Source organism: Myotis nattereri (assembly GCF_964212035.1).
Source record: "Myotis nattereri genome assembly, chromosome: 8".
Classification (NCBI taxonomy): Eukaryota; Metazoa; Chordata; class Mammalia; order Chiroptera; family Vespertilionidae; genus Myotis; species Myotis nattereri.
In genome coordinates this window covers 36,553,347-36,572,416 of record NC_138083.1, presented here as the reverse complement: position 1 = coordinate 36,572,416, position 19,070 = coordinate 36,553,347, and the positions used below count along the sequence as shown (strand labels likewise).

Sequence of the window (19,070 nt, the reverse complement as noted above, 5' to 3'; positions counted from 1 at the left end):
AAGTTTAGAAGGTTCTTTGAAAAATGGGGTGGAAAAATCTTCAAAAAGAATTCCTGCCGAAACCGGTTTGGCTCAGTGGATAGAGCGTTGGCCTGGGGACTGAAGGGTCCCAGGTTCGATTCCGGTCAAGGGCATGTACCTGGGTTGCGGGCACATCCCCAGTGGGGAGTGTGCGGGAGGCAGCTGGTCGATGTTTCTCTCTCATCGATGTTTCTAACTCTCTATCTCTCTCCTTTCCTCTCTGTAAAAACTCAATAAAATATATTTAAAAAAAAAAAAAAAAAAAAAAGAATTCCTCCCAGTTTTCGGCAGTGCCCCTTTGTGGAATCTAGGTAGAGAGGGACCAACTACTCGGAGTCATTTTTGACCTGAGGAGGGTGTGACCCAATTTGCTGCTAAACATCTGGGCACTTTGTGGGGCGGTGGGGACGTTGGGGGGCATTTGATGGTGACAGGAAAGGAATGTGGGATCATGTTACTGCATTGGCTGTGTCAGAACGTTTTTAGTGTATGTTAAAGTTGATGAGCTGGAACTGCAGAGTCTGTTTTCCTAAGTTCCTAGGCTTGCCTGGCCTCTGGGGGCCTGGAGGGGTTGTGGCTTTCAGATTCTCTGTCAGGGTCTCAGGGCCCAGGGTAATGGCTACAGGTTTGAGGGGCAGAAACATGTGTCCTCACAGGCAGTGACTCAACCCTCTTCCTGGTGGCTGTCTCAGCCTCCATTGTGTTCTCTCCTCCAGGGGCTTCTGAGGAGAACGGCCTGCCGCACACTTCAGCTCGGACCCAGCTGCCCCAGTCCATGAAGATTATGCACGAGATCATGTACAAACTGGAAGTGCTCTATGTCCTCTGCGTGCTGCTGATGGGGCGTCAGCGAAACCAGGTGGGCCTCTCCCCCCCCATCTCAGGCAGGGAGTCGGACGCCAATGCTTCCTGGCGTTGTGGTACGCCGCGTACTCCACGAGGCTGCCTCTCAGGTGGCTCTCTAGCCCAGCAAGCATTAGGTTTGATTTCCTTTTCTCTGAGGAAACCAGTCTGATTCCAGAGCTCACAGTCTTTCCTCTGGACTTTGCTGTGGGCAGCATTTCTAGGCAAAGCATTGGTGCCCTGCAGAACAGACAGTTTAGCTATGTTACCTGACCTTAACATGAAGAATAAATGGTCAGTGACTGGCAAGATGACTGCTCTGTCAATGCACTGGTGGACTTGCCAGTCTGATGGGCGCTAGCGGTGGTGGGACAGAGCCCAGCACTGTGTCACATTATGAAAACTGGGCAGCTACCAGGGGACTCCAGGTGTGCTGGGGTTCCCTAAACCTTCAAGTAGTTCCAGGAGGGAGGAGCAAGGGCCCGTAACCTACAAAGGGAGATAGAGGGTCTTGGAAGTCTGCAGCATCTTCTTGAAGGTAGAGAAGGAGCCCTCTCCTGCCAGCTGCGTTATTCTGGGGATGAAACGAGGCATAGGGGAGGGGAGTAAAGGGGTGGAGGCTGTGCTCCGTGGCCCTTTCATACCTTTTGATTCAGACACCGGACCATCACCCACCTGTGTGACAGGTGCAGTTTCCCCATTGTGCATGTGAGGAACAATTCTAGATGGTGTAGACCGGGAAACTCACTGAAGGGGGACATCTGGCATGGCAGTGTCCTGAAGAAAGAGGGGAGCCAAGCATGCGGACCCCCAAGGCAGCCTGCCTGGTAGAGGGAGCCAGCCCCTGAGGTGGGAGCATGCCTGGTGGGTTGGGAGACCAATAAGGAAACGGGAGGCTAGGGGCATGGGGGTGACTAGAAAAGCAATGAGGAGAGGAGGGCTGAGGGGTTGCACGGAGCCAGATTGCATCAGCTTTCATAGACCACGTTAAGGACTTCGGTGTTTTGCTCTGAGTGAAATGGGAAGCTGACCCTGTGGCTGCTGTGTGAAAGATGACAGCTAGGACGTGCATAAGGTGGTGGGTGTCATGAGGAACACTTGCATTCTGGATCTGTTTTGAAGGTAGAACAGGTAGGATTTCCTGATAGTTCGGATGTAGGCATAAAAGAGAAGAGTTGAGTATGACTTCCTTAATTCCTTCCAACGTTTTTGGCCTAAGAAGGGGGAGGATGGATTTTCCATTTACTGAAATGGCTAAGGTGGTAAGGAGTGGAAGGGTAGGCGTAGGGAAGAAGGTGAACAGTACAGTTTGAACAAGTTAGGTATGAGGTGTCTGTTAGAATCCACACTTGGAGTTAGGGGAGAGGCCAGCACTAGAGGTATCACTTTGGGGTTATCAGCATATAGGTGGTATCTAAAAACCAGGATCTCATTGGGTGAGATCCCACCCTGACATCCACAGCACTGGGGCTCCTTCCTTCAGTATGGGATAGTATTTGTTATAAAAAGTAATAGTCATAATGTCTTACATATACTAAGTGCTTTACTTTTTTGAGGTACTTTCACAGTTATTTATGTTTGAATTTTCAGGTATTTGGTAACTTATACAACATGTGGTGACCCCTTTTTCTCCCACACTTGATGCTTGAGAAAACCAGGGTGCACAAAGGGCCCTGCTCGCAGGTGCCAAGCATCGGTAGAGGCAGGATTTAAATTGCTGCCCTGACTCTTCTGTCCCAAACATAGCAGTTCCCTGCTTCCTGAGCCTTCCTGTTACCAAGTTTCTGTGAGTCACGTGGTCTTTAGTTAAACTGTGATTACACTGCTTCCTGCGTGGGACCATCGGCTGGTCTTGGAATCCGGCCCAACCAAGAGCCAGTGCTCTGCTGGCTCGTCCTTTGCACAGTCAGCAGTTACTGAGCGCCTGCTGTGTGCCAGGCCCTGTGGGCACATGGGCTCACAGACCCTGCCTAGACCAGGATAGCAAGGGGAAGGGTTTCCTTGACAAAGCCCAAGAGTGGCCTTCTTATTGTGCTTTTGGGCCAAGTTCTGTGACTGGTCTTGGGTAAATTGAATCATTAGACTGGAGGAAATGCTCTCCACATCCATAAATTCCATCCCCCGTTCATCATCATGAATGTAATCAATAGAGCAGTCTTTTTTTTTCTTCTTTTTCAGCACATCCTGTAAGTCAGGCCCTGAGCTTCCCCTATATTACTTCATTGAGTCCTTTCAACAATTCATTTCCCATCAAGAGACTCGGCTCAAAGAAGAACACTGCCCAGAGTCACAGAGCTTTGTCAGATTCTGGTGTCCCCTGATAAATGTGCCTGTGGTGGGCTGGGAAGGGGCAGGCTTTAGGATCAGGACACCTGAGTTAGGGTGGCATCTTCACCACTGCCTTGCCCAAGGCAGTCCTGCTGAACTCCCATTTCCCCTTGTAAAGAGGGAATTAATGAGCACTGTTGCTGTGCTCAAGTATTTACATATCTATTCTAACTTTATTTATATAACAGCCTTGAAAAGGTAATAATAGCTTCATTTTGTGTTATGTGAAAAATTACTTTTAGTAGGTGAATAATTCATATAGTTCAATGTTGAAAAGTAGTTCTAGCCCAGCCGGTGTGGCTCAGTGGTTGAGCATTGACCCATGAACTAAGAGGTCACCAGTTCGATTCTGATCAGGGCACATGCCCTGGTTACAGGCTCAATCCCCAGTAAGGGGCGTACAGGAAGCAGCTGATCAAAATTCTCTCTCATCATTGATATTTCTATCTCACTCCCTCCCCTTCCTCTCTGATAGCAATAAAAATATGTTGTTGTTTTTTAAAAAGGTAGTTCTATATTAAACGGATAAATAATATCAGTGAAGGCTTTCTCCCCTCTGATCCTAAACATTCTGATTCTTTCATAAGCATCTAATTTTACCAGTTATTAATGTATGCTTTTAGATTCTGTACTTATAAAAGCAATATATCCCTCTCATTTTTACATAATCAGTAATATAGCATGTGCACACTTGCTTTTTTAATATTATGTTTTGATGAATGTGCAATTCACTACATGTTAAAAAACCTTCATTCTATTTTTCTGGTGTCAAGTATCCCATTAAGTGAATGTACCATAATTTATGTAACTATTCCCCATTGATGGAAGTATAGGTTATGTCTATTTTGGTATTACAGATAATGTTGCCATGAGTAAGTTTGTACATGTGCCATTTAGTATTTATATGTATTTGTCTTTGTATAAATTCCTAAAAGAAGAATTGCTGGTCAAAGGGAATATGCATTTGTAATTTTTAGGGATACTACAAACTATCCTTCCTCTCCAGGTAGCACCAGTGCCCTCCCACCAGCAGGGTAGGAGCATGCCTGAGGCCCAGCTCACCAACACAGGATTATAAAACTTTTATTCTTTGCCAGTCTAAAAAAGTACAAAATTAGGTGTTTGAATTTCTCTTAATATTCTAAGTGAGGCTGAGCACTTTGCATATATTGAAGAACCTTTTATGTTTTCATGTCTGTATCCTATGCCCATTTTTTCTATAGGGTTGGTCTTTTTGTTTTAGAGATTTGTAGGATTCCTTATAGAGGAAATTAGCTTTTTGCCTGAGTGTGACACAAGATTTTGAGTATGGTCCCATCTGTCATATTTAACTTGTGGCTTTCCTTACTGTGAGTTTTGCCATGCAGAATTTTAAAAGGTTTGTGTGGTTGAATTCAACACTCTTCTAGGCTTCTAGGTTTGGAATACTACTTTAGGAAGTCTTTCTCAGTGTCATTTTTAAAGCTTTTGCAGCCCTTCCTGGCTTGGCTTAGTGGATAGAGCATGGGCCCATGGACTGAAGGGTCCCGGGTTCAGTGTTGGTCAAGGGCACATACCTCAGTTGCAGGCTTGATCCCTAGCCCCAGTCAGGGTGCATGCAGGAGGCAACCAATCGATGACACATCGATGTTTCTCTGTCTCTTCCCAACCCTCCCACTCTCTCTAAAAAAATGAATGGAAAAAATATCCTCAGATGAGGATTAACAACAACAACAAACAAAGCTTTTGCATAGATTTTTCTAGGATTCTTAGAGTTTCATTTTATTATATTTTTATCTTGCCTCCACTTGAAATTTATCCTACTATTAAGCATGGGGGGCATTTTTATTTTAATGACTAGAGTCCCGGTGCATGGATTTGTGCACTGGGGTGGGGGAGAGACTGAGGGAGGTTGGCTGGCAGGCTCCGATCAGGCAATCTGTGCTGGCCGGCCAGGGGGAGGTTGGCTGTGGGAGCACACTGACCACCAGGGGGCAGCCCCTGCATTAAGCATCATAGCGACCAGTCATTAGGTCCTAATGGTCGCTTAGGCTTTTATATATATAGATATTTAGAGGCAGGGAATAAATCAGAAAGGTTAAGGAATTTGCTTACAGTTACACAGTTTGTATGTGGTGGAGTTGAGAGACAAACCCAGGGCTATCTGAGTCCAGAACTCATGGCCTTAAAAGAGGTCCTATTGTACAGTGTGACTCCTAGGATATTGTGAGAATTAATGAGCAGGGTAGGGAATGTGTGGATGTTTTCTGTTAGCCACACACTCCCTACTGACTGTTGCTTTCTTTGTTCCGAAGGTTGTTATTATACCAGCACGAGGCTTTGCTACATCTTTTCCTCACATAGTTTTAAAATGCTTTTGCCTTCCAACCCCATCCAGGTTCACAGGATGATCGCAGAGTTCAAGCTGATCCCGGGGCTTAATAATTTGTTTGACAAGCTGATTTGGAGGAAGCATTCCGCATCTGCCCTTGTCCTCCATGGTCACAACCAGAACTGCGACTGTAGCCCGGTGAGCAAGGGACCCTGGGGACAGATAGGCTTTATTTGCCAGGAGTAGTTGTTTCCAGACCTGCTCTTGACCCTTTGAAATCTCAGTCTTTGAGAGTAGAGCAGAAACCTCCAGTCATAACCTATTAATCCCATAACTGGAATCTACCTTGGGGAGGGACCTGACCCCACCCCTCCACCTATGCAGAAGTCCCTCTTGGCCTCCTCTTGCTTCCCTTTATATGCCTTGGGGGTGGGGGGCTCACTTCCCTCGAGGCAGGGCTACCCACTACATTATCTAACAACAAGATTGTCCTTATTCTGTGCTCTGCTGCACTATAATTATATCCACTGATAGTTTTGCCTTTCAAGAACCACACACCACCTATGCTCTGCATCCAAAAAGGGATTTAGGATGCTTTCCTTTTTTAAGGGACTAAGACAGCCATGGGCAAACTACGGCCCGCGGGCCGAATCCAGCCCGTTTGAAATGAATAAAACTAAAAATAAAAACGACCATACCCTTTTATGTAATGATGTTTACTTTGAATTTATATTAGTTCACACAAACACTCCATCCATGCTTTTGTTCCGGCCCTCCGGTCCAGTTTAAGAACCCATTGTGGCCCTCAAGTCAAAAAGTTTGCCCACCCCTGGACTAAGGGCTCTCCGCTACCTTGTCTCTGTCACGGTACCCTGGAGCGAGCAATGAACTGGGCGTTGGGGGCCTGTTGTGCCACACAGCTTGTTGGGAGAGCTTGAACGAGTCACTGAATCTCTGAGCCTCTGTTTCTTGCAAAAGGAAGATCACTCTTCCTTGCCTGCTGGCCTCACAGGCCACATGGAGGCTCAGCCACCAGCAGGAGGAGGAAAGTGCTCTGGGACCTTAAAGTGCACAAAACTGTCAGGGTCTAGTGCCATAGCTCCCCTTTGGTCTCTGCACTGTGTTCTGAGGGTTTTCCTCCGTGCCTTATCTTCCTGTTCACCATATTTCTCTCTGGTCTTACTGGAGTTGCCTTTCAGCCCATTCATCTGATGTTTTAATTTCAAGTGAATATATTCGGCATTTCTAGACATTCTGTCAAAAATTACTTGATTTTTATTCAGATTATGTTAATGTTTTGTTCTGTTGCATTTTATCTCTTTTTAATTATTTGTAACGTACATGTTTATGGTCTCTCTCAGATTGTTCTTGGGGTACTAATACTTGTGTTTGAGTCTTCAGACTCAACTTTGGGTAGAGTCTTGCCTCGGGCTCTGTAATGTATGGAGAGGTCACCTTTGGGGGGCGGGGCGGAGGGGGGCGCGTGTTGTTTTCCCTCTTGAGTACCTGCGTAGCCTGGGCCCTGGGAGTGATTAATAAGCACTTTGCTTTGTCTGCCAGGTACTTCAGAGGCTGTTCTCCTGAGGTTCTCTCACCAGCAGCAGCCTGGCAAAGAAACCCTTCTTTTGCCAGATGTATGCACTTCCCAGGCTTTGTGTGGGCCCACGGCTCTGTCTGGTCCCGCAGGGCATTAAAACCCAAGCTCTGGCCTAGATGAGTCTCATTTTCACTTCTCCACCATCAGCGCTGTGCTCAGAGCTCTGAACTCAGTCCTTCATTTCTGAGTTCTATGGATTTTCCTTTCTTTCTTTTGAACTTAGCCTCATATTTAAAAGAATTTCAGTTACTTTTTAATCCAGTATGTTGGGGTGTTTTTAGCAAGAAGAGTCCACATTAGCTTAATCTGCTATTGTCCAGGCATGGAAGACAACAAAGGGTTTTCTGACTCAAGAAAAGTCCTCATTGTGCATGAGGACAGAGGCTCAGAGAAGCAAAGCAATATGCCCAGGCTCTCACCAGAGTGTTTGCGTTCTTTGGAACATTGTGACTATGGTTTTAACATCAAGGTGCACATTTATTTTAGGACATCACCTTGAAGATACAGTTTCTGAGGCTTCTGCAGAGTTTCAGCGACCACCACGAGTAAGTACGAGCTGTCCCTGGAAGGAGAGTTGTTGCTCTGTCTTCTCTCCTCTCTTTGTCCCATCGCTGACCCCGGCTCAGGAGGAGGACCTGGGAGCCCGGACAGCCGCTGTCACCACGGTGGCTGCACTTCATGATACTGTAATAAGAGCTGCCAATTGTCCTGCCCTTCCTTTATGCCAGGCACTGCACTGAGCTTTCCCTTAGTCCTCACAGCCACCCTAGGGAGTGAGGCAGGAGTTGTTAGCCTCTTATTACCCTTTTTTGCTGGTACAGGGTCTTGACTTCAATTTGTTTAAAAAAGCAACCTCTGTGAAGCACACTAAAACGAGGTATGCCTTTAAAATGATGAGTTTCGTTTGGACATGTTGGGGGGAAGTGCCTTTAAGAAATCAAGTAGAACGTTCAGTGCAAAGAAAGGCCTGTGATGCTAAGGGAAGAGGACTTGTTTGTGAATGTGGCAGGCAGAGGGGTGGGGATTGGGGCCAGGGAGACTCCATGCCTCCCTCTGTGCCTGCTCAGGGGGTACAAGGTGTTGGGGAAGGGTACTTGGGGGATTCTTAGATCCACCCTCTCTGCAGGAAAAGGGCGGGGGACTACCCAGTGCTGACCTGGCAGCCCCAGTCCTGTCCTTAAGCTCCCTGCAACCCATTTGTTTCAGGAACAAGTACCTGCTGCTCAACAACCAGGAGCTGAATGAACTCAGTGCCATCTCTCTCAAGGCCAACATCCCCGAGGTAGAAGCCGTCCTCAACACTGACAGGTGAGCATGGATGGGGTACGGCTTTGGCCCACAGCCCACCCTGGCTGCTTGTGTGCCCTGGGGAACACAGATGGGTTCACGCAGGTATGCAGACTTGTCCTTACATGTAGCTGCAGTGTCCTAAAGGCTCCTGTGTGTAAGACATTGTTCTTACGTCACCTGCATTATATCAGTGGAGCCCCACAGCAGCCATAGGAAGAAAGTGTCATCATCACCTCCACTGTACAGATGGGGGAGCAGGATCTTGGCGAGGTCACCTGACAAAGGTCATGTATGCCCTGCTCTTCCCCTTGCTCTCACCTTTGCTGACATCCTCCTTGATTGCATGGTGGCAGTTGCAGCCAAGCAGGACAAACAGAAGCAGCCCCCTCACCCTCAGCAAAGTCCCATTTGCTGGGTTATGCTTGCCTCATCATCTGGTTCTGGGCAAGGAGGTCACAGGCTCATAGGGTCAGGGCAAAGGAGGACTATATCCAGCAACACGAGTCATAATCCTCAGGTTTGTTGTTGTTGTTGTTGTTGTTTAAGGGAACAGAACTCTTGTTCAAGTGAAATCATAGTCTCACCCTAATGTCTGTAGTGGATAAAGTAGAGCTTCCTTATTTGAAGAGAACATTTGAGAGTCCAAAACTCCTGCCTGCTTCTCCTTTTTTCCCCATGATGAGGCCTGAGTCATTTTCTCAGAGGCATGGGTACTTGTTCAAGGCTGGCTGCAGCTGAGCCAGGGGCTCAGGGTACTCCCTGCCTTACCCTATTGGCACAGACTTTGCCCCATCTGGTAGATTCTGTCATGGCCTGTTCGCAACCCACATTTGGTATAAATAGCCCTTCTTCCAGTAGATCTGAGCCCTGTCTGATTCTTGAATGTGTTTCTGGCCTTTGATCACTTGCCAGTGGGTCTGAGAATGGAAAGCTGGCCTGAGATAAGGTGTGAATGCACTTGGCTATTCAGTTCTAAGACTGCAGGGGGCCATGGGACGCTCTGGACACAGGTAGAGCAAAAGGGCAACCTGGCAGCCTGGAAATGTCCTCTTGTTTTTCCCCACCTAAGTCAGTGGGAAGACCAGTCTCAGTGCCCCTATTAGTGTCTCAGATCTGCCACCAATGTCCCTCTCTATTTTATTTTAAACTAGAGGCTCAGTGCACGAATTCATGCACCAGTGGGGTCCCTCAGCCTGGCCTGGGAGATTGGGCGGAAACTGGCTCTCCAACATCCCCTGAGGGGTCCTGGATTGCCAGAGGGTGCAGGCCAGGCTGAGGGACCGCACTGGTGCACGATTGGGGCCAGGGAAGGACACAGGAGGTTGGCCAGCTGGGGTGGGACTGCAGGAGGGCTCCAGGGCGTGTCTGGCCCATCTCGCTCAGTCTCGATTGGCTGGACCCCAGCAGCAAGCTAACCTACTGGTCAGAGCGTCTGCCCCCTGGTGGTCAGTGCACATCATAGCGACTGGTTGACCAGTCAACTGTCTACCCCTGGTGGTCAGTGCATGTCCTAGCGAGCAGTTGAGCAGCCTTAGCATATCATTAGCATAATATGCTTTGATTGGTTGAACGGCATATTAGGCTTTTATTATATAGGATTTTTTCAGTATAAAATGGTTATTTTCAGCATTTAATTTTGCATTTAAGTGTTTTAGCTGTTACATATTGGGTGTAGATTTTTTGAAATCATTCTTTAATTTTGTAATTAAAGTTGACATATATTAGTGTATATCCCATTGATTAGACCTTATATAACTTAAGTGAGCGTCCTGCTATATCTTGTACCCATTTGACACCATACATAATTATTAGAATATTATTGACTATATTTCTTATACTGTACTTTACATCCCTGTAATTATTCTGTAACTATCAATTTGTACTTCTTAATTGCTTCACCTTTTCACCCATTTCCCTAATCCCATCCCCATCTGGTAACCATCAAAATATTCTCTGTATCTATGAGTCTGTTTCTGTTGTGCTTCTTTGTATATTTTGTTTTTTAGATTTTTTTTTAGATTCCGTTGTTGATAGGTATGTATTTATTGCCGTTTTATTCATATTTTTTATCTTTTTTTTCTTCTTTTTAAAGAAGACCCTTTTACATTTTATTTGATACTGGTTTGATGGTGATGAACTCCTTTAACTTTTTCTTGTCTGAGAAGCTCTTTATCCTTTGACTCTAAATAGTAACTTTGCTGGGTAGAATAATCTTGGTTGTAGGTCCTTGCTTTTCATCAATTTGAATATTTTTGCCATTCCTTCTGTCCTGCAAATTTTCTGTTGAGAAATCAGCTGACAGTCTTATGGGAGCTCCCTTGTAAGTAACTAAGTGCTTTTCTCTTGCTGCTTTTAAGTTTCTCTCTTTGTCCTTAACCTTTTGCATTTTAATTATGATGTGTCTTCTTGTGGGCCTCTTTGGGTTCGTCTTGTTTGAGTTTCTGCACTTCCTGGACTTGTATGTTTATTTCCTTCACCAAGTTAGGGAAATTTTCTGTCATTATCTTTTAAAATAGATGTTCAATTTCTTGCTCTCTCTCTTCTCCGTCTGGTACCCCCATGATGCAAATGTTGGTACACTTGAAGTTGTCCTAGAGGCTCCTTACACTATCTTCATTTTTTTGGATTCTTTTTTCTTCTTGCTGATTGGGTATTTTTTGCTTCATTATATTTCAAATCACTGATTTGATTCTTGGCTTCATCAACTCTATTATTGATTCCCTATAAATTAATATTTCATTTCAGTTAGTGTACCCTTCATTTCTGACTGGTTCTTTTTTATGGTTTCCATGTCCTTTTTTATGCTGTTGAAGTTCTCACTAAGTTCATTGAGCCTCCTTATAACCAGTTTTTTGAACTCTGCATCTAATATGATTGCTTGTCTCTGTTTTGTTCAATTCTTTTTCTGGAGTTTGGTTCTTTTCTTTCATTTAAGACATGTTTCTTTGTCTCCTCATTTTGGCACCTCCCTGTGTTGGTTTCTATATATTAGCTAGAGTTGCTACGTCTCCCAAGCTTGGTAGAGTGGCCTAATGTAGTAAGTGTTCTGTACTAGGTGTTCAAGTTAATAATGCGGATTTTTTTCAATAGATGGAGTTACACATATGTTATATATATATGAGATTTGATATGTATGCTATTTTGTTGTATTGACAGCAAGCTTCAGAACTTCATATGTCAAATTTTCTGAAGGTGTTAACATCATAGATATTTTGACGCTTAAAAATGTAGAATTTTGTGCCAAAAAAAGAGAGCATTTCTGGGAAGTTTTAATTCATTACTTTATTTTGAAAAAGAGTGCTGCTGAAAGTTATCATATACTTCGGGAAGCTTATGGTGAACAGGCTCCATCCCAAGATACTTGTGAACGCTGGTTTAAATGCTTTAAAAGTGATGATTTCGATGTGAAAGACAAAGAACGCCCAGGTCAACCGAAAAAGTTTGAAGACCAACAATTCCAAGTATTATTGGATGGAGATGGGTGTCAAACTCAAAAACAACTTGCAGAAAGATTAAACGTTGCTCAGCAAACAATTTCTGATCATTTACAAGCAATGGGAAAGATTTTAAAGGAAGGAAAATGGGTGCCACATCAACTGAACGAAAAACAAATGGAAAACCGAAAAGTCATCAGTAAAATGTTGCTTCAATGGCACAAAAGAAAGTCTTTTTTGCATCGAATTGTGACTGGCGATGAAAAGTGGATTTATTTTTAGAATCCCAAATGCACAAAATCATGGTTGATCCAGGTTAACCATCAACATCGACTGCAAGGCCAAATCTCTTTGGAAAGAAGACAGTGTTCTGCGTTTGGTGGAATTAGGAAGTTGTGGTGTAGTATGAGCTTCTAAAACCAGGTAAAACCATTAATACTGATCGCTACCGACAACAAATCAATTTGAACCATGCTTTAATCGTGAAACGACCAGAATGTGCCAGAAAACACGGCAAAGTAATTTTGCTTCATGATAACACACCATCACACACTTCAAAACCAATTAAAGACACATTAAAAGATCTTGCCTGGGAAGTATTAACCCACCCGCCGTATTCACCAGACCTTGCTCCTTCAGATTGCCACTTGTTCTGATCAATGGCACATGCACTTTCTGAGCAGCACTTCAAAACGTGCGAAGAAGTGGAAAATTGGGTCTCTGAATGGTTTGCCTTAAAACAAGAAAAGTTCTATTGGGACGGTATCCACAAATTACCTGAAAGATAGGGGAAATGTGTAGCTAGTGATGGACATTACTTTGAGTAAAGCACTTTTGATGTTTCTCTTTAAATTATCGTGTTTTCTTTGATTACAAAATCCGCATTATTAACCAGTACACCTGGTAGTGTCCAGTGGCACAGCCTGCCTATTTACCTGAGCTGGGTACTCTATGTGCAACCCCTGTGTGGGCTGTGAACCCCCTCCATTGTAGTTGAGCCTTGCTTGCTGTTAGCATGTCAAGGGGAGAGATTTAGCCCCTGGCCAATCAGCTGCAAGGAATGGAGGATCAGCTGTGCAGGGGCCCTCCCTGTAGAGCAGGACTTACTTTAGCAGGGCTGTGGTGCCTACTGAGTCCACCCCTTGAGTGTGTCACTTGTGGAGATGGTTGGGTGGTGCTTTGACGTGGTCCGAAGCTGTCTACTGAGTGCGATAGGTCTGGGACCTCCCGCAAGGTGCAGGCCAAGGTCAGCTGCCACCTGTGTTCTGACTGGGGCCTCCTGACATGAGCTACAAAGCGATGTGCAGATGGCTGCTACTTGTACTGGACTTGGAAGTGCCCAGGAAAGGCCAAGCTATGAACCAAGGCCAACTGTAACTAGTGCTGGGCCTGGGGTCACTTAGCTAGAGGTACGGGGCACACCAAGGCCAGATGCTGCTTGTTTGAGAGATTTAGGAAAGTCTGAGACATAATCCAAGACAGCCCATTCGAATAGAAAAGCCATTGGAAAGAGCTTGGGTGGGCCTGAAAGTTGGGTGGGGCCTCAGGGAATCACCAGGGTGGGATGAACAGTGTTAGCCAGGTTGATGGAGACTCTGATATGGTGCCTGCCTGCTGGCTCTGTGGAGAAAGGGCTCAGAAAAAGAACCATGGCTTCTGCCAGCACTTCTGTCTGGAAGAAAGCTACCCTTCCAGCCCTTACCATGATGCCAGACAATTCACTTCCTCCCCGTATGTCCCTGGTGCCCTGCAAGCTGCTGCCCCAGCATTGGAGCTGAGAGGGAGTGAGTCTGAGTAAGTCTATGCATGGGCCCTTTAAGAGGAACTGCCTTGGACTCCAGCAGTCCTCTGTCTCACTCAGCCACAATTCTGTTTTTTACAGCTGGAAGTTGTGGGGACTTCTCTTCCTGGTACTGAAACCCTGGGCTGGAAGGGCCTCACTCCTCGAGGGACCTCTGCAGCTGAGATATCCCTCCTGATTTTTGTCTGCTCCACGTGGGCGTCTCCACCCCTTCTTCCAGTCTGTGTGTGGCTGCACCTTCAAATTCCTCGTTGTAGGACTTCTGTTCAGCCAGATTTTAGGCAGTTCTGAATGATGGCTGTTCTGTAGTCTAGTTGTAATTTTGATATAGTTGTGGGAGAATGCTAGTACTATGTCTACTTATGCTGCCATCTTGACTGGAAGCTTGTGTCTTTGTCTATTTTATTTCAGGAGTTTGGTGTGTGATGGGAAGAGGGGCTTATTAACTCGTCTGCTGCAGGTCATGAAAAAGGAGCCAGCTGAGTCATCTTTCAGGTAGGTCTGGGGACAGGCACCTGTCACTCTTGAGGGGCCCAGGAGCCATGTGTTTCTCAAGTGGTTAGAAATACCTCCTTTAGGCACCAGCTTCCACTCCAACATCTGGTTACTATGAGGGAAAAGGGGTTTGATTGCCATTTTCCCTGTGTGGCTTAGCAGGTTTGTATTAACTTTTGCTGCATGCCAGCAGTGTATTTCAAGAATTGACTAAGCATTCACCAAGTACCTATTCTGTGCTGGGCTGGAAAGGTGGAAGAGAAAAGAAAATACAGTCCCTGCCCACATGGATTCCCTGGCATGTGGGAAACAAGCATGAAAAGAATCTTGTTTCAATGCAGTGTGGAAAGCACGAGGCCAGGGCCTGCCCCAGGAGCTGTGGGGACAAAGGAAAACCTCTTCCCCAACGGGCTGGTGGGGTGGGCGTGGGCAGGGACAGGGAGGGCTTCTCAACGTTCCTTAGACTCATCCGAGTCCTGAAGACTATGGACAGGAGTAGTGGGAGGCCTTCCGTCAGGGCTGGGGGTGAGCTGTCAGTAAGCTCCATGCCCAAATGTGCCCCTGTCTATTCTGTCTGCCCAGTAGGCGTAAACTCAGTGGCCCGTTCACACATGTCCATCAGGTTCCCTCACGCATCTCTGGCACCCCTCTTCCACGTCCTCCTGTCCTTCTGAACGAACAAAGGCTAGAGTGGCATTTTCACGTTACTGGGGCTAGCCCTTCTCTGAGACACAAACCCCTTCCAGACAGAACAAAATAGAAGACTGTTCCTCACCATGCTGTCAGCTCCATGAAGCTGGGGACTCTTGCTGTGTCCCCAGTGCCTAGTAGAAGCCTGATGCCTGATAGATGGTCTATAAATGTTGAATACGTGAAAAGTCAGCAAACATCTCCCAGTACCGTGGGGAATGGAACATGGGCCAGAAGAGGGCAGCCTTAGCCACCTGGGCCAGGGGTCAACATTTGGGTCGCAGGTTTTGGCAAGCCCGGGCTGTGGAGAGTTTCCTCCGAGGGACCACCTCCTATGCAGACCAGATGTTCCTGCTGAAGCGAGGCCTTCTGGAGGTAATGGCCTGGAGGAGCCAGGGTGTTGGGTGTCCCATTCTTTCCCCAGCCCCATGCATTGCTTTCCTGTCCTGAGACCTAGAAAGCTGGGCAGGAGATACTGGATCTATTTTAAATGCCAGTGCAGATTGCCTTGGTATGTGCCCTGAGTCTCCAACCGTGGGTTCCCGGTGGGTGCTTCCCGGATGATTGGAGGACCTAGGGGTGGCTGTGGAGGAGCATAAGTGTCTGTAGAGTCACCCAGCAAGGCCTTTTGACCCTGAGGATGTGTTGCTGCTGACTAAAAGTTTATTTCCCTTTATTGAAAAATGGCCTTCAGAAAAAGCTTACAAAAGGGGGGGAGCAAAATGGCCAAAACTATAATTGATTTAAAAAAGATATATGAACAAGAAACTGACTTGGCAATTATTGTAAAATCTATATGGAAAATAATTTATCCAAATCAGTGTAACTTCAGGAAAAAGAAAATGAAAAATGGAAACAATTTAACTGTCATAGAAAACCTTATCAAAGAGATAAATTGGCTTTTTGTTCTTGATAAACTCATTTATTTTAGTGTAAATGTTTTCATTCATAAACATAAATACTAACCATAGGGTCAAAATGTGCCTCCTGTGCTTAAAGCCTGTGCTTCATTTATTTGAGTGGCCTCAGGTGCTCGGGCAGTGGCCAATGTTACATCTGGAGACACCTCCCCTCACTGGCAAGCTGGAGAGCCCTGGCCATCTTGGTGCCCACAGAGCAGGTCACAGGCTTTAGTTCTGAGCCGTGGGCAAGCCAGAGAGGTCGTGGCTACATACCCCACCCACCCCACTTCCTGGGAGGTGTCGGTCCTGGTCCTGCCCTCGGAGCCACCAGCATCCTCAGATAAGCATCTAGAAGGGAAAGCAGGTTTCATTGACCTGGATGCTTTCTCAAAGCAGATGTCATGTGGTCTGAGCTACATGCCAGGCCCTGGTGGGAAGCCGGTAGCTTAGAAGAGTGCGGCCTGGGGGTGGCAGCCACACCTGCCTGTGGGCCCCAGATCTCAGCTGCCTTCCTGCCTTCATCTGTCATTCCCCACCCCCAGCACATCTTGTACTGCATCGTGGACAGCGAGTGCAAGTCCAGGGATGTGCTGCAGAGCTACTTCGATCTCCTGGGGGAGCTAATGAAGTTCAATGTTGATGCATTCAAGAGATTCAATAAGTACATCAACACTGATGCAAAGGTAAGACTAACAGGGTGCTGTGGGGTTTGCTCTGTTGTTCAGAAATTACCTTGGAGCCCTTGTCCTCACCAGTCTCTGGTACTGGTTTTAAATTGGAGACTACTAGTATTAGGGAGTCAATGGACAGCCTTGAGCAGGCAGTTATTAGCATCTTTGTGGCATTAAAGTCTCAGCCGCTTGTGAGCAGGTGTGATGGTTGGGAGCAGGCGGGCTGTGAAAACGGCTCAGTGTGGTGGGTGCCATCATGAGCTCCAGATAGATGAGCTGGGCCTAGTGTGTTAGGCTCAGGGTGTGTGTGACAGAAACCCAGTTCAGACTAATGAAGTAAAAATGAGGAGTTTGACATCCTTCCTTCAGTGGAGAAAACACTGTGTGGTGTGAAAAGATCTGAGGTAGCCCTGCTGGGGCAGGTCACTCAGCTTGTCTGCGCCTCTGTTTACTGGCGACAACTGGGCAGAGGTAGGTCAGTGCCCTTGCAGTGACTCCACCACTGCAGGCGCCTGCCATCTCCCGTCTGAGCCGTGTCTCCCCACTAAGTTCCAGGTGTTCCTGAAGCAGATCAACAGCTCGCTGGTGGACTCCAACATGCTGGTGCGCTGCGTCACTTTGTCACTGGACCGATTTGAGAATCAGGTGGACATGAAAGGTAAGAAAAGGCCAGAACACCAATGCAAATGCATCCAGTGTGGCCTCGCTGGTGTCAGACACCCAGCTTTCAGCAAGGAGGCAAGAAAGGCTGGAAGAAGCCCCACCAAACATTCTTGTGGCTGGGGTCAAGGTGGTGGCTCTCCAGGTGATTTCCTTTGCTGCTTTTACTTTCCTCTACGGTTCATGCTTCCTTTACTGAGCATGTACAACATTGTAATAAGGTGAGAAACATTGTTGCCACCAGCATGCATAACCAGTCTTCCTCTCCTGGGCTGCGATTGCCTGGGATGAGAGGACCCAGGTGGTGACACCAGGGGGAAGGCCTCGGGGAGAGGTGGTCCCTGAACACGGGGGCTCGAGTGAGACCACAGGCTTATTGGGTGGCAGAAGAGCGGGAGATTGTTCCTGCTGCAGTCAACCTTTTCGTTCGTTGTCTTGACAGTGAGGGCTCCCAGCTTCAGAGTCGGGTCCCCTAGGGCTTGACTAGTGGCTTAGGTGGCAGCCCCAGCCTGAGCCACGGACCAGCGTCTAAGCCTGCTGCTCACACCTCTGCCTCTCCATCCCCAGTTGCCGAGGTCCTGTCTGAGTGCCGCCTGCTCGCCTACATATCCCAGGTGCCCACGCAGATGTCCTTCCTCTTCCGCCTCATCAACATCATCCACGTGCAGACGCTGACACAGGTGAGAGGCCCTGCAGGCGTGCGATGCAGGAAGAGTTCGGAGCCCCGCAGAGCTGCTCTCCCACACGAGGAGTGCACCTCCCTGAGGCCCATCTCAGTTCCTCCCAGGGATTCTGAGGATTTTTTCCCAATAAGGAATCTGCCCCATTTTCCAGATGAGGCCTGAAGAGGGAGCACATCTCTGAGATCACAGACGAGTTGGGGAGGATCAGGGTTGACACTTAGTTCTGACTCCCAGTTCGGTGCTCGCCCCACCCCACTTCTGTGCAGGCTTTGGGCTTGGACCTGACGTTAACTCCCACTTCGCTCCGCTGTGCAGTCCTCAGTCTCTGGGCTTCATGCCCCTTCTCTAAAATGGGGTCGTACTCATACCTCTCAGAGGTGGATCTTTTATTCCTTCATCTGACATTTACTGAGGCGAGGCCCTGGGCTCAGGATGCAGAGTGAACAAAACAGGCCTAGACTTTTCCCTCCTGGTGCTCAGTCTAGTGCCAAGTGAAAGGTAGCAAAGGAAAGGCTGCATCTAAGGTGTATGCCCAGCCCTCCCCAGGGATTGAAGCTTCTGGAAGAAGCAATGCCTGAGCTGATGGAGGAGACTGGGAAGACTCAAACTGCGGCCCGCGGCCACACGCAAATACAAATACTGTATTTGTTCCCGTTTTGTGTTTTTACTTCAAAATAAGATACGTGCAGTGTGCGTAGGAATTTGTTCATGGTTTTTTTTAAACTATAGTCCGGCCCTCCAACGGCCTGAGGGACAGTGAACTGGCCCCCTGTTTAAAAAGTTTGAGGGCCCCTGCTCTAACTAGACAGATGATGGTCTTCCTTCAGAGGGTGGGGGGCGGGGGGGCGGGGAGCAGGGACCAGGAAGGTGCTCAGGGCGGGATGCTGGCATCACTCCTTGCCCCAGCCCTCCCTCAGGTTTATGCAGGGGCAGCTCAGTGTGGTCTCAGGGTTCTGCAGGGTCTGGCTTGGGCCACCGCCTTCCCTGGCCAGTAGCAACCCAGGTCCACCAGGGGCTGCTGGGGCCTTGCAGGAGAACGTCAGTTGCCTCAACACCAGCCTGGTGATCCTGATGCTGGCCCGACGGAAAGAGCGGCTGCCCCTGTACCTGCGGCTGCTTCAGCGCATGGAGCACAACAAGAAGTATCCCGGCTTCCTGCTCAACAACTTCCACAGCCTGCTGCGCTTCTGGCAGCAGCACTACCTGCACAAGGACAAGGACAGCACCTGCCTGGAGAACGTGAGTGCCCCGCCCAACTGGCTGGTGGTGGGCTGCGGGCACGCAGACCCAGGGCCCCTCAGAGGGCTGTTCGGGGTGCGTGGTCCCTGCCTGGGTCATGTGGTG

At 47.5% G+C, this 19,070-nt stretch overlaps 1 protein-coding gene across 3 annotated transcripts in view; it reads left to right on the top strand.

Moving 5' to 3' along the window:
• The window catches only part of TRPC4AP (transient receptor potential cation channel subfamily C member 4 associated protein), an 81,852-nt gene that overhangs the window by 61,772 nt on the left and 1,010 nt on the right, over window positions 1-19,070 (top strand). For 2 of the 3 annotated variants that reach the window (XM_081096491.1, XM_081096490.1), the window contains exons 9-18: window positions 714-880; window positions 5,570-5,701; window positions 7,587-7,645; window positions 8,307-8,408; window positions 14,037-14,120; window positions 15,095-15,185; window positions 16,255-16,395; window positions 16,933-17,041; window positions 17,611-17,723; window positions 18,759-18,965. In XM_081096491.1, the coding sequence (XP_080952617.1) occupies window positions 714-880; window positions 5,570-5,701; window positions 7,587-7,645; window positions 8,307-8,408; window positions 14,037-14,120; window positions 15,095-15,185; window positions 16,255-16,395; window positions 16,933-17,041; window positions 17,611-17,723; window positions 18,759-18,965 (1,205 nt within the window). The remainder of the gene's footprint in view (window positions 1-713; window positions 881-5,569; window positions 5,702-7,586; window positions 7,646-8,306; window positions 8,409-14,036; window positions 14,121-15,094; window positions 15,186-16,254; window positions 16,396-16,932; window positions 17,042-17,610; window positions 17,724-18,758; window positions 18,966-19,070) is intronic. The other variant, XM_081096492.1, reaches the window with a different exon arrangement.